This window comes from Chiloscyllium plagiosum, chromosome 43, assembly GCF_004010195.1.
Source record: "Chiloscyllium plagiosum isolate BGI_BamShark_2017 chromosome 43, ASM401019v2, whole genome shotgun sequence".
NCBI lineage: Eukaryota > Metazoa > Chordata > Chondrichthyes > Orectolobiformes > Hemiscylliidae > Chiloscyllium > Chiloscyllium plagiosum.
Window position 1 is genome coordinate 8,940,766 of NC_057752.1, and position 14,717 is coordinate 8,955,482.

Genomic DNA, 14,717 nt, shown 5'->3' on the forward strand with positions numbered 1-14,717 from the left:
CATTTCGGACAGAGATGAGGAGAAACTTCTTCACCCAGAGAGTGGTGGCTGTGTGGAATGCTCTGCCCCAGAGGGCAGTGGAGGCCCAGTCTCTGGATTCATTTAAGAAAGAGTTGGATAGAGCTCTCAAAGATAGTGGAATCAAGGGTTATGGAGATAAGGCAGGAAGAGGATACTGATTAGGAATGATCATATTGAATGGCGGTGCAGGCTCGAAGGGCAGAATGGCCTACTCCTGCACCTATTGTCTATTCCTTTCCCACCCTTATTTCGTGTCATCCACAAATTTAGCGATAGTACTTTCTGTCCCTTCTTCCAAGTTATTAAGACTGAGATTGTCAGTAGTTGGGCCCAGAGGTCCAAACCCTGTATTGTCTATTCCTTTCCCACCCTTATTTCGTGTCATCCACAAATTTAGCGATAGTACTTTCTGTCCCTTCTTCCAAGTTATTAAGACTGAGATTGTCAGTAGTTGGGCCCAGAGGTCCAAACCCTGTGACACCCCACTAGTTACAGCTTGCCAACAAGATGATGACTCACTTCACAGGTCCAACTACACATTGCAGTGTCCCTTTCCTGCTTTGGGAACATATGCTCAGTTGAAATTATGCCACAGGGCACTATTACACGGATGCTTTACTACATAGCTTAACATTCCTCTCTCTCCTTTAGCAGAGATATTAATTCATTTCAGCTAGCAGTGTCTGAAGACCTATCTCTGCAATAAGCATTCATATGCAAGTAACCCATAGCAATGTCAAAATTCCATTCAAATTTTAACAATGTTCCTAATCCCTACACATTCTGAAGTTCTACAGCATCAAAAAGGTCAAATTTGGGAGACTACAAATTGGAGGGTTACCTAATCTGTTCGGTACACTTCTCAAATTGTCATTTTCTGAACCCAATAATAATTTCCCCTACACTACTTTTAAAATCTATGGAATAAACGTCTTGGGAGAAGCATATGTGTCTATAATTACTGGTGGGTGTTTTCCTCTTCAACCCCTTTTAACTATAATAAATTATTTATAGTTGCATTTATTTTAATTTTTTTGGACTCCTTAGTAAATTAGTGTTCACTATAAATGTTGCAATTGTTCAAACTCCATCCTTTTTGAATTTCTTCTTTTAGCAGCCCTCTTTGCCAGTGTTCTAAAGTCTCCCCCAATATTTCATTTGTTTACCCCTTTTATTACTTTCTGCCTCCTCCTTCATGCCTATTTTGCTAACAGCTGCCTTATAAAACATTTAAGTGCCTCTCTCTATGTAATGAATGCTATAGAAATGTACTTTCAATTATCGAGTTTGAGATTCAAGGTTAGAAATATTGTGATAACGATAGTAACATATAAAATCCAGATCAGGTGTTGCAGTTAGTATACTTCTATATCAGAGAAAGAGATGACTGGTGATGGTCACCAGTACCTGAGGGTCACCACACCTCCGGTGAGCAGCAACATTGAAAAGGAGTGTCCTTCATGGTAACCTCAGCTGGTGCAGGAATCAAACCCACACTGATGGTGTCATTCTGCATTGCAAACCAGGCATCAAGCCAACGGAGCTAACTACACCCCATAACTGCACTGGCTGAGGTTACCATGAAGGACTGTCCTTCTCGACCTCTCCCCTTGCTGAAGGTGTGGTAACCCTTCAGTTAAACCACCACCAGTCCCCTCTCTCTAATGAGAAAGCACTTTAGTACTTTCTATCCCTGCATCCAAGTTATTAATATAGAGATTGTCAGTAGTTGGGCCCCAAGGTCCCAAGTCCCCTGTGACTTTACCTTTATATTTTTACTACTGTGTCACCAAAGGTTTCTATTTTTAACACCAGGGTAATGGAATGCTAAAATTATTTTCCTCTCCCCAAGAAGATAGTGGTTGCTGGGATAATTGGGGTATTTAAGAATTGTTAGATTTTTGATGGGCGGTGGTAATGAGGGAAATGGAGTTTAAGATGAGTATATGGAGTTGAGGTCCATGTCAGCTATGATCTAACTGAATGGTGGAACAAGCTTGAGGGACTGAATGTTTTGTTTGCATTCCTAAATGTGGCATAGGCACAGTCCTATTCTCCCATTGTTACTTTTTCAAATTGCTCCAGATTTACTTCAACACAGGATTACAGACTGCCCAACTGATGCCACATTTGATTTCTTATTATCAAATGCATAGTGAAAGGTTTTGTATGCAGTACAGGCAGATCATACCATACAAACTGCATTAGGGTAATAGAACAGAGTGAGGAATACAATGTTAGGGCTGCAGAGAAGGCACATAAAGAGTGAGATTAGCATTAAATTTAAAATTTGAGAAGTCCATTTAGCAGTCTAATAACAGCAGGAAAGAAGCTGTTCTTGAACCTGTTGGTACACGTGTATTTTAAGCTTTTGTATCTTCTGCCTGAAGGAAGAGGTCAGAAGAGACTATAATGGGGTGGGAAGGGGGTCTTTGATGTTGGCTGCCTTCCCGAGGCAGCGAAAAGTGTAGATGGAGTCAATGGATGGAAGGTTGGCTTGCATAATGGACTGGGCTGTAGTTTCTTACAGTCTCAGGCAGAGTGTTTGACATACCATAAGATCCTTCATCCTATCAATATGGGCTGTATTTGAACCCAGCTTCCAGGCAGTGCAGATTTTATTTTGTTAGAAAGGTGGTTAGTGCATTGTTAATCACTTTTCACTGCATATTTCTTCCCATTCAACAATTTTGCAATCTGATTGTTGCAGGCCACTAAAATAACTGAACTTTTCATCAGCTACATGTTATTTTACAGATTAAAAACCAGGGAACAGGAAGCTGCCTGGACGTTGGGGAAAACAATCATGGTGGGAAACCTCTGATAATGTATCCATGCCATGGAATGGGAGGCAACCAGGTACTAAGAATGGTCATTTGAATATGCCAGCTGTGTTTATCAACCACTCATCTGTGTGCTAAATTGTTCTGAGTCAGATGGTGAAGTACAAAACAAGACACAATTATTTTCCAAATAGTAGCTTTATTCACGTGATGTAGCCTTCCAGATGTCTGCCTCTTAACTACCTAGGATGCCACCTTGTGATGCAGTGGTGGTGTTCCTACCACTGGACTGAGAGGCTCAGGTTCAAGACTCACCTGCTCTAGAGGTGTGTAATAACATCTCTCTGAACAAGTTGATTCGAAAAATGGGTGTAAACACAAAACAGAAAAGGTATTCTACCTGCTAGGGTAGACTTTTTCCCTGTGCGTGGAGCCTCTCTGAGCCTGTAGGGGTTGGCTCCGCAGTGGTTCTTTCAGCGTACATAGACAGCATGCTCCTCATGTTCACCAACCCAGCTGACCTGGGAGGATGTGCAAATGCCAGACGGTGTATTCGGCCATGTCTTCCATCAACTGGGCCAAATGTTCCAGTCTCTTGTTTGGTCTGTGGTGGCGGATTCCTTGCCAGAGGAGTGACAGGGGTTCAGCTGGAATACCACCCATCTCCTCTATCTGCAAGTCTACCTTAGTCTGGCTGAGGAATCTTGGCCAGTGAATTGGCAGGAGCTGGGCAGGACCACTCCAAGTGCTGTCTTACAGGAGTTAAGTGCTGGTCATAAACCAGCTGGTGGCCGCCATGCTGTGGTACCGGCTAGTCCCTTTGACCACTCCTCCTGGTTCATTTCTTCTGGGACAAAAAGATGCACTGGGTTGGCACAGGTTTTCAGTCTCCCTATTGAGGAGCGTAGTCAGTCGCTGGTGTGTGTCACACCCAGATGGTGACTTTCCGTCTTCAGGCCTTCCAGCGATACCTTTTACATTGAGCCTCCTTTTGGGTGGTGTGCCCTGGTGACTTATTATTTTCTGCCAGGTGCGTAACTTCAATTATGACATGCAGCTCCTGTTTATCACCTGAGGGTTTGCAGGTCGCCCTCTGGATGGTGCCTGTCTTTTACCAGGACCTGATCACTGTCTGGGACGTGGTCGACTCACGTTGGGCCTACCTTCCATCAGGAGTGGCAGTTATTGTCAGCTATCAACCACTGCCATCCAGTGCCTTAAAACTGTGGCGCTCAGACGCGACATTGTGCACCAGTTGGAGGATGCTCAGGTGTGCGGTGGAATCCCATCTGCACGTACCCCTGCTCAGATGGAATTCCACAAAGGCCCCAAGGTCCTGAACCTCCCTCAGAAACCTGCGCCGCCTCCTTAGTATGTGTTGTGTGTTGTTTCAAGGAGGCAAAACAGCACATGCTGCTGCTGCACAACATCTATCTCAACTCTTACGTCTGCCACTCGGACCCGCCATGGCATGCTTACTAGCTGCCAGGTAATGGGGATTCCCAGTGGACAGCTCTCTCCTCGGGAGTCCTTCCTCTTTCCCTCTGGGATCTAGGGTGGAGGGTGTTCCACATAGCAGTCTCTAATAGCTGCAGATTGCGATGGTTCACAGACTGCAGTTGGGTGCTGTGGAGTCCGTGAACCATGTATATATTGATTGTGGATGGCTGCACTCCCTTTTTAGTTATTTGAAAAACCTTTCATTGTGCTCTTGGTTGCACTTCAGCCCCACACTCCCATGGGCACCTGGTGCAGAGGGGTGTGGTCAGATCAGAGCTCCTCTGTCTGGGTCTGTTCCTGGGCTTGGCCAGGCTGGCTATGAACAGGGCCAGGCAGCGGGCTGTGGAGGGAGCTGTTTCTGCTGATAACCGCGGAAGAGGGGCAGGCTATGTTCGAGCCTGGGTGTCATATGCTATACTATGTACTATGCTATACTGTTCTTTCGGCCCTTTATGTTGTGCCAGCCTTTTATCCGACTCTAAGCTCAGACTAACCTACAGACCCTTCGTTGTACTGTCATCCATGTACCTATCCAAGTGTCACTTAAATGTTCCTAATGTATCTGATTCTACTATCACTGCTGGCAGTGCATTCCACACACTCACCACTCCTTGTGTAAAGAACCCACCTCTGACATCTCCCCTAAACCTTACTCCAATTACGTTAAAATTGTGCCCCTTGTGATAGCCATTTCCGCCCTGGGGAAAAAAGTCTCTGGCTATCCACTCTATCTATGCCTCTCATCATCTTGGACACCTCTCATCCTCCTTCACTCCAATGAGAAAAGCCCTAGCTCCCTCAACCTTACCTCATAAGATATGCCCTCCAGTCCAGGCAGCATCCTGGTAAATGTCCTTTGCCCTCTCTAAAGCTTCCACATCCTATCTATAATGAGGTGACCAGAACAGAACACTGTATTCCAAGTGTGGTCTAACCAGGGCTCTATAACGTTGCAGCATATCCTCATGGCTCTTAAACTCAATCCACCTGCTAATGAAAGCCAACACACCACACACCTACCGAACAACCCTATCAACTTGGGTGGCAACTTTGAGGGATCTATAGACATGGACCCCAAGATTCCTCTGTTCCTCCACACGGCCAAGAATCCTGCCTTTAACCCTGAATTCTGCATTCAAAGTCAACCTTCCAAGGTGAATGACTTCACACTTTTTCCGGGTTGAACACCATTTGCCACTCATCTGCCCAGTTCTGCATCCTGTCAATGTCCCGTTCCAACCTACAACAGCCCTCCACACTATCCACCACTCCATCAATCTTCGTGTTATCAGCAAACTTACTAACCCAACCTTCCACTTCCTCATCCAAGTCATTTATAAAAATCACTAAACGCAGAGGTCTCAGAAGCAATCCCTGTGGAACACCATTGGTCACCGAGCTCCAGGCTAAATGCTTTCCATCTACCATCACCCTCTGTCTTCTATGGGCCAGTCAATTCTGTATCCAGAAAGACAAATTTCCCTGTATCCCATGCCCCTTACTTTCTGAATGAGTCTATCGTGGGGAACCTTGTCAAAAGCCTTGCTAAAATCCATATACATGACATCCACTGCTTTACCTTCATCAATGTGTTTTGTCACATCCTCAAAGAATTCAGTAAGATTTGTGAGATATGACCTGCCCGTCTCAAAGCCATGCTGACTATCTCTAATCAAACTATGGTTTTCCAAGTAATCATAAATCCTGTCTTTCAGAATCCTCTCCAATACTTTGCTCACTACTCATATAATATTGACTGGCATGTAGTTCCCAGGATTATCCCTATTTCCTTTTTTGAACAAGGGAATAATATTTGCCACACTCCAATCATCCGGCACTACTCCAGTGGACAGTGAGGACACAAAGATCATCGTCAAAGGCACAGGGATCTCTTCCTGTAGTAACCTAAGGTATATCCTCTCTGGCCCAGGGTATTTATCTATCCTTATGTTTTTCAAAATTTTCAACACATCCTCCTTCCTAACATCAACCTGTTCGAGCAAATCAGTCTGTTTCATGCTGTCCTCAGAAACGTCAAGGTCACTCTCAGTAGTGAATACTGAAGCAAAGTATTCATTTGGGACCTCCCATACCTCCTCCGACTCCAGGCACAAGTTCCCTCCACTATCCCTGATTGTCCCTACCCTCACTCTGGCCATCCTCTTGTTCCTCACATAAATGTCTGAAGGTTTTCCTCAATCCTACCCGCTAAAGCTTTTTCATGCCCCCTTCTAGCTTTCCTAAGTCCGTTCTTCAGTTCCTTCCTGGCTACCTTGTAATCCTCTAGAGCCCTGTCTGATCCTTGTCGCCTTAATCTTTAGTAAGCTTCCTTCTTCCTCTTGACTAGATGTTCCACATCCCTTGTCACCCACGGTTCTTTCAACCTACCAACCCTCCCTTGCCTCAGTAGGACAAACCTATCAGCAGATGCTTCCTAAACAACCTTCACAAATCTGTCGTGCATTTCCCTGAGAACATCTGTTTCTAATTTAGGTGCCCCAGTTCCTGTCTAATAGCATTGTAATTGTAATTTCCCCACCTCCCCCAATTAAATACTTTCCCATACCATCTGCTCCTATCCCTCTCCATGAGTATAGTAAAGGTCATGAAGTTATGATCACTATCACCTAAATGCTCTCCCACCAAGAGATCTGACACCTGACCTGGTTTGTTGCCAAGCATCAAATCCAATATGGCCTCCCCTCTAGTCAGCCTATCTACATATTGCATCAGGAACCCTTCTTGGACACACCTGCCAAAAAATGCTTCATCCAAACTATTTGAACTAAGTAGGTTCCAATCAATATTAGGGAAGTTAAAGTCACCCATGACAACAACCCTGTTACTTCTACACATTTCCACAATCTGCTCCTCCATGTCTCTGTTGCTACTGGGGGGTCTACAGAAAATTCCCAACAAAGTGACTGCCCCTTTCCTGTTTATGATTTCTACACATACTAACTCTGTAGACAAACTCTCCTCGACGACCTCCCTTTCTGCAGCTGTGATACTATCCCTGATTAGCAATGCCAATTCCCCACCTATTTTACCCCCCCACCCCCATTCCTTTTGAAACATCTAAACTCTGATACATCCAACAACCATTCCTGCCCCTGTGATATCCAAGCCTCTGTAATGACGACAACATCATAGTTCCAAGTACTGATCCATGCTCTGAGATTGTCCCCCTTATTCCTGATACTTCTTGCATTAAAATAGACACACTTCAACCCATCACACTGACTGCACCTTAGCCCTATCAAGAGCCTATCCCTCCTTGCAAACTCTCTGCACGCTGTATCTGGCTAGTCATTACCTACTCCATCATCTGATCCGTAGCTCAGGTTCCCACCCACCCGCCAAACTAGTTGAAATCCTCCCGAAGAGCTCTAGCAAACCAGTCCACCCACCATATTGGTGCTCCTCCAGTTCAGGGGCAACCAGTCCTCCTTGTACAGCTCCCACCTTTTCCGCAGAAGGTATCCCAATGATCCACATATCTGAAGCCCTCCCTCCTCCACCAGCCCTGCAGCCACGTGTTTGTCTGCAATCGCTCTCTATTCCTAGCCACACTCGCACATGGCACCGGTAACAATCCTGAGATTACTACTCTGCCTTCTAGCTTCCAACCTAACTCCCTATATTCTTTTTTCAGGTCCTCCTCCCTTTACCTACCTATGTTGTTGGTCCCGATGTCTACCACGGCTTCTGGCTGCTCTCCCTCCCCCTTAAGAATCCTGTAGACTCAATCAGAGACATCCCTGATCCTGGCACCCGAGAGGCAACACGTCATCTGGGAGTCTCGCTCACGATCATAGAATCTCCTGTCCGTTCCTGTAACCATTGAATCTCCTATCACTGTCACTCTCCTATTCTCCCCTCTTCCCTTCTGAGCCACAGAGCCAGGCTCAGTGCCAGAGAGCTGGCCGCTGTGGCTTTCCCCAGTAGGTGTTCCCCTGCCACAGAGGCTCCTTGCACGGTCTGCCTATTCCCCTTTCCCTCTCCTGACTGTCACCCAGCTACCTTTATCCTGTAACTTAAGTGTGACTACCTCCCTATAACTCCTCTCTATCACCCCGTCAGCCTCCCGAATGATTTGAAGTTCACTTAGCTCCAGCTCCAGTTCTCTAACGCAGTCTGTGAGGAGCTGGAGTTGGGTGCACTTCTTGCAGGCATTTGAGAAGGAGCAACCAGTGTCCACCAATGATGCCTTCAGGAAGAGGTGGGCACCGCAGGGGATGGACTGTTTTATTTCCCCCTCTGACTCCATTTTGATTTAGTCCCCTTCTTCCCTCCCTAACCCACTTCACATTTTAATGACCGAATTGCTGCTAACAGGCTTTGCTTGTAAATGTTCAACTGGCCACATGGGTATTTTCCCAGTGGTGAAAAAATAAACAAAATATATACATAATGGTGTGTTTTTATTGTGTCACTGTTTTTTAAAAAAAATATACACAGACATAGGTGATTTGGGAAAGACATGAGCATTACTGCTGGGCCCTCTTGTGGTGCAGTGGTAGTGTCCCTACTCCTGCACCAGAAGGCCCGGGTTCATGTCCCACCTGCTGCAAAGGTGTGTATTTACACCTCTGATCAGGATGATTAGAAAAATAGGTTAATAAAACAAAGTTTCCCCTCAGGTGGTTGGGGGAAAATATATATAAATGGTTTCCCCTGGGGCCGTCTTGTGGAGCAGTGTTTATGTCCCTACTCTGGACCAGGAGACCCATGTTCAAGTGCCACCTGCTCCAGAGGTATGTAATAACATCTTTGAATAGGTTGATTAGAAAATTAGGATAAATTTGAATGAATTAAAAATAAAGTGCTGAGGCACGATTGCTCTTCTGGCACAGTGGTATTGCCCTTACCTCTGGCCTAGGAGGCCCAGGTTCACGTCCCACCTGCTCCAGACATGTGTAATAACATCTCTGAATAGGTTGATTTTTAAAAAATAGGTTAAATAGGAAAAGGGCCCGTGGACTTTAGGGGGAAAAAAAAGAGGCTGGGGACTTTACCCTTAAGAGGCTTTGCATGTAGATTAATCAGTTGGGGAAAAAAACAGGTGAGTTACTGACGGTGATTATTAGATGTGAAAATACCAGAAGGTGATGGGGGGTAAACACCCAGCAGGCCCAGGTTCCAGTCCTACCTGCTGCAGAGGTGTGGAATAGCATCTCTGACCAGGTTTATTAGAAAATATTTAAAAGTTACCTTGCTTCCAGCTACAGTTTGATTTCCCTCACGTTTGGTGTTATTGCATTGCTCTTAATGGACATTGCAAGTAAATTAATCACTTGGAACACAGGTTATTTAGTGGTTGTAGAAAAATAACTCAGGGTGATTTGGTGGTGGGATAAATCCATTTGGTTGTGTGAGATAACACTTCCTGATATAAGACTAAAAAAAGAAAGGAAAGGAAGAAAAAGGGCTGGCTTTATTCCCCATCCAACTCCAGGGTCATAGTCATACAGCACAGAAACAGACCCTTTGGTCCAACTCACCCGTGCTGACCAGACATTATAATCTGACCTAGTCCTGTTTTCCAGCATTTGGCCCATATCCCTCTAAATTCTTTCTATTTGTGTATCCATCCAGATGCCTTTTAAATGTTGTAATTAGAGCAGCTTCTATCACTTCCTCTGGCAGCTTGTTCCATACACACACCACCCTCTGTGTGAAAATGTTTAATCCTCAAGTCCTTTTAAATCTTTCCCCACTCACCTTAAACGAATGCCCTCTAATTTTGGACTCTTTCTCTCCCCCCTCCATTCCCTAAATTTCTCTTTCTATTATTGTTGCAGTGCTTGTAAATTGTTACTTAGAGGCACGATTGATTTGTGAACTACTCCCACAGAGGCCAGCTTCCCATCACCAAGTCACCCTTTATTGACATGTGCATAGTACTTGACACTGGTCTGGCTTCCTCAGAGCCAGTTCCCAGAGTGGACAGAACCTCTGACACCCCGGTTTTTTTTCTTTCTTAATTCCCCCTCTGCACCCAAAGGGGGCCCAGCCCAAATTACATGTGGCCATGTGTGTATGTGTAGTGACACCGTTGTGCTAAAGCTTTGTTCTGTACTTTCCACCACCAAGAAAACACCCATGAGGATGGAAAAAACTGAATGCGGGGGGGGGGGGAGAGAAGTAGGGAGAGGAGGAGGGGACTAAATCAGAATAGAGTTGGAGACACTCCTGCTCATATCTATCAACCAGGACTCCCTGATTGGTGCTGTTAACCTGGTCCAATCAGGGAACTCATTCTGAGGTCCACCTGTCTGACCTCGTTACAATCACTACAATTTGATGTCAGCCTAATTTTTTAAAAAAAACAGGGCAGGCTCTCCATTTTGATTTAGTCCTTCTCTTGTTTATCACACCCTTCCTTCACTTCAGTTATTGTTGCTGTACCGCTTGTGCTTGTTAATTGTTACTGTTTAGTTGTTTTAATTTGGTGGTGGATTTTCACCAAAACAGGCTGGTTTTCCAACTGGGTGATTTGATGATGGGTTTACAGAGGGGGAAAAAAAGGCAAATTTTCTCTTAAGGGAGTAGGTCAGGAACAGGAAAGAGGCAGTATGGAGTTGTATTGAACTACAAAATACAATGATTTGGAGAATCAATCTAAACATCAGGTCATAGACAGAGAACACAGGGGGCTAACACCTTCAACATATTGTCTAGCTATCACCATTGTTAACAGCTAACCCGAGAATGCAACTTTAAAAAAAAGGGTTTTGTGATTTACACATGAAAGAAGTGAAACTATCACTGTATTCTAAAAGATGAAAGGCTTAACAGACAATCAATTCTTCAATGTATAACTTCAGTTACATCACACTGCAAATTTTTGCTATAAATTCTGTGTGTTAGAGATTGAGCCTTCCACAATCACCTGATGAAGGAGCGTCGCTCCGAAAGCTAGTGTGCTTCCAATCAAACCTGTTGGACTATAACCTGGTGTTGTGTGATTTTTAACTTTGTACAAAATACAAGTAAGCATTTATGGAAGACAGAATGACTTCTGCCTTGGTAAATGGACGACAGCATTGTAACAGTATGGTGGGGAAATTGCAGGTAATAATGTTCCCACATGTTTGCTACCATTGTCTTTGTGGGTGGTACTGTTTGTAGCTTGAAAGGTACTGTTGAAGTCATGTTGTGCTGTTGCATGTTTAATCAGTAAATGATTAATGTTTGAGAACAACCTTGACAGGTTGCTGCATAATTGGTGGCTAGATTATTAATGTTTAAGAACAGCTATCAACAAAGCAAATAGAAAGCTGAACTTTTCTAACCCATACAATGGAGAATAATTCGAAGGAAGTCATGATCTAACCTTGGGAATGGTTTCCAACTGTAGTTACTAAGAGACACAGATAACTTCCCAGGCCTGCAAGTGATGCAGGAAAGGTTTTTTTTTTATTCTTTGCAACTGAGTTAGAAAGACCGAGATGTCGCGAAATTAAAAATTAGTTCAAGTTGATAGGAGGGAGAGGGTAAATTGAAAATGCAATGACTGCTTCCTGTATGATTCATCTGAATAAACCAGGGAGTAGATGAGGAGAAAGTGAGGACTGCAGATGCTGGAGATCAGAGTCGAGAATGTGGTGCTGGAAAAACACAGCAGGTCAGGCAGCATCTGAGGAGCAGGAGAATCGATGTTTTGGGCAAGAGCCCTGCATCAGGAATTTCTGAAACGTCGATTCTCCTGCTCCTCAGATGCTGCCTGACCTGCTGTGCTTTTGCAGCATCCCACTCTCGAGAGGGAGTAGATGAGTCGTACAGACCAGGAAATTGCTAAATTTAACCTCTTTTTAGGAAAATCAGAGTCTGTTTCTTATCATATGATCCCCTTAGAATTAAGTGTGGGTCCAGTCTTGGGCTTGAATATGACGTTTTTTCCTCTTTAGCGTAATGGAAACATAAGACCTGGAGTAGATTGTTCAGTCTATCAAGTCTACCCCGCTATTCAACTAAATTTGATTTTCTAGCTCAATGCCATTTTCTCACACTACCTCTGCATCCCTTCATGTCATTAGTTTCCAGAAACCTATTGATTTCTGTCTTGAACATGTTCAGTGATTGAACTTCCACGGTCTCCTGGAACAGAGAATCCCAAAGATTCAACACCCTCTGAGTAAAGTCATTCCTCTTCATCTCAATCTCAGGAAAAAGTGTGGGCTTTTAAGACTATGTCCATGGTTCTAGAGTTACCAGCCAGTGGAAACATCTTACCTACATCCACCCTGCCATGTCCTGGAAGAATTTTTTTAAGTTTCAATGAGATCACCTCTCATTGTTTGAAACTCCAGGGAATACAGATCCAGTTTCCTCAATCTCTGCTCATAAGAAAATGCTGCCCTCCAAGGGACTAATCTGGTGAACATGTGATGAATTCTCTCTATGGCAAGTGTATTCTTCCTTCGGACACCAAAACTGTACACAGTACTGTCTCACCACGGCTCTACACAAATGCAGCAAGACAACTTTATTTTTGTCCTCAAATCCCCTTGAACTGACTGCGAGCAGACTATTTGCTCTCCAAACTGTTTGCTACATCTGCATGCCAGCTTTCGTGACTATGAATAAGGACACCCAAGTCCCTTTGGTCATGCATATTCCCTAACTTCTCATCATTTAAGAAATATGCTGTCTTTTTGTTTTTTTTTCTATCAAAGTGGATAACTTTATTCCATCTGCCATGTTTTTGCCCATTTATACAGCCTGTCTAAGTCATTTTGAAGTCTCCATGCAGCCTTCTCACAACTTGCATTCCATTCCCACCGAGTTTGATGTTACCTGCAAATGTGGAAATATTACAATTGATTCCCATAGCCAAGTCCTTTTGTAAATTGTGAACAGCTGAGGATCTAGTTCTGACTTTTGTGGTACCTCACGAGTAGTCTGCCATCCTAAAAATTATCCATTTATCCCTACTCTCTGTCTGTTGATCAATTCTCAACCCATACTAGCATAATCTCCCCAATCCTTGTGCTGTCGTATTGTTTACTTAGCCTCTGTGAGACTGTATCAAAAGCTTCCTGAAAATCCAAATGTACCACATCCACTGGTTTTCCCTTATCTATGCTAAAACTAAGATCCTCAAAAAAGAATTGTCTGTTAAACATGACTTCCCTATCATAAATCCATGTTAACTCTACTCAATGTTTGCATTTTTGTTTAATTGTTTAGTTATCACATCATTTCTAAAATAGCTTGATGTCATCAGCAGGAAAATGTTATAATTCAACTGGTTTGTAGCTAACCATTCTCCCTCTTCCATTCTTAAATAGTGGCATTATATTAGCTACCTTCCAATCAGTAGAAAGTTTCCCAGAATATATAGAATTTCAAAAGATAGCCACCAATGCACCCACTATCTCTAAACTACTTCCTTCAATATTTTGGGATGAAGCTCATCTGGTCCAAGAAATTGATCAACTCTCGATCCAGCTCATTTTTCAAATTGAATATGATCATGAATGGTCATCACAAAGTGTATGTGAAAAGAATGTCTCCTCTTGTGGGTCTGTCCACATCTAGGGGGTACTGTTTGAAAATTGGGGTTTTGCTCTTTTAGGACAGACGAGGAGAAATATTTACTCTTGGGGTTATGAGATATTGGAACTCCCTGCCTCAGAAGGTGGTGGAGGTGGGTCATTTTTAAGACACAAGCTGGTCGATTCCCTTGTCTAACAAGAATCTAAGGTTAATATAGATAGTTTCTGTTCTGAATTCCAACTTCCCATCTGAATAGCAATGAAGTTATTAAATGGCACAGCAGGCTTGAAGGGACAAAAAGTCTACATCTGCTATCTTGTATGTTCACGAGACAAAAGTCTCCCTTTTTATATAAGCTGGCTTGTAATAAACGCTACTGTTTTGGCCTTGGAGAGGCAGAGAGATATCTGACATGTCTGATGTTTCAATTTAACACCCATTTTCCATTGAAATTTTCAGTATTTCGAATACACATCTCGGTCTGAAATCCGCCACAACATCGGGAAGCAACTGTGTCTTCATGCTGTGTACGGCCCAGTTCGATTAGAGCTATGTAAATACAAAGGAAAGGATACAAGAGTGCCAGGAGAGGAACGCTGGGAAATTTTACACGTAAGTGTTGCATATAGATGGGAAGAGTGTTCTGTGGGAGCGGGTGAGAGTTTGGCTACTCTGCCTTTGCTTTTACTCGTGGTCATTCTTAATGCAATTCTTGATTGAGAGTTTTGGTATCCACTACTGATCCTTTACTCATCCAAATCTTTGCAAACAAACCTGTACCTGGAATCTACTGACTAAAATACAGAATGGGGAGATGGGTTTACTTTTCTTTCTGTAGCCCAAAAGTAGCAAGATTGATTGTACTGTCTTCCTCTGGCACCTGGGATTAATATCTGTTAACTTGCCACA

General features: G+C 43.7%; 1 protein-coding gene across 7 annotated transcripts in view; it reads left to right on the plus strand.

Moving 5' to 3' along the window:
• The window catches only part of LOC122543355 (polypeptide N-acetylgalactosaminyltransferase 6-like), an 88,771-nt gene that overhangs the window by 67,582 nt on the left and 6,472 nt on the right, over nt 1-14,717 (plus strand). For all 7 annotated transcript variants that reach the window (XM_043681955.1, XM_043681949.1, XM_043681948.1 and 4 more), the window contains 2 exons: nt 2,779-2,880; nt 14,268-14,420. In XM_043681955.1, the coding sequence (XP_043537890.1) occupies nt 2,779-2,880; nt 14,268-14,420 (255 nt within the window). The remainder of the gene's footprint in view (nt 1-2,778; nt 2,881-14,267; nt 14,421-14,717) is intronic.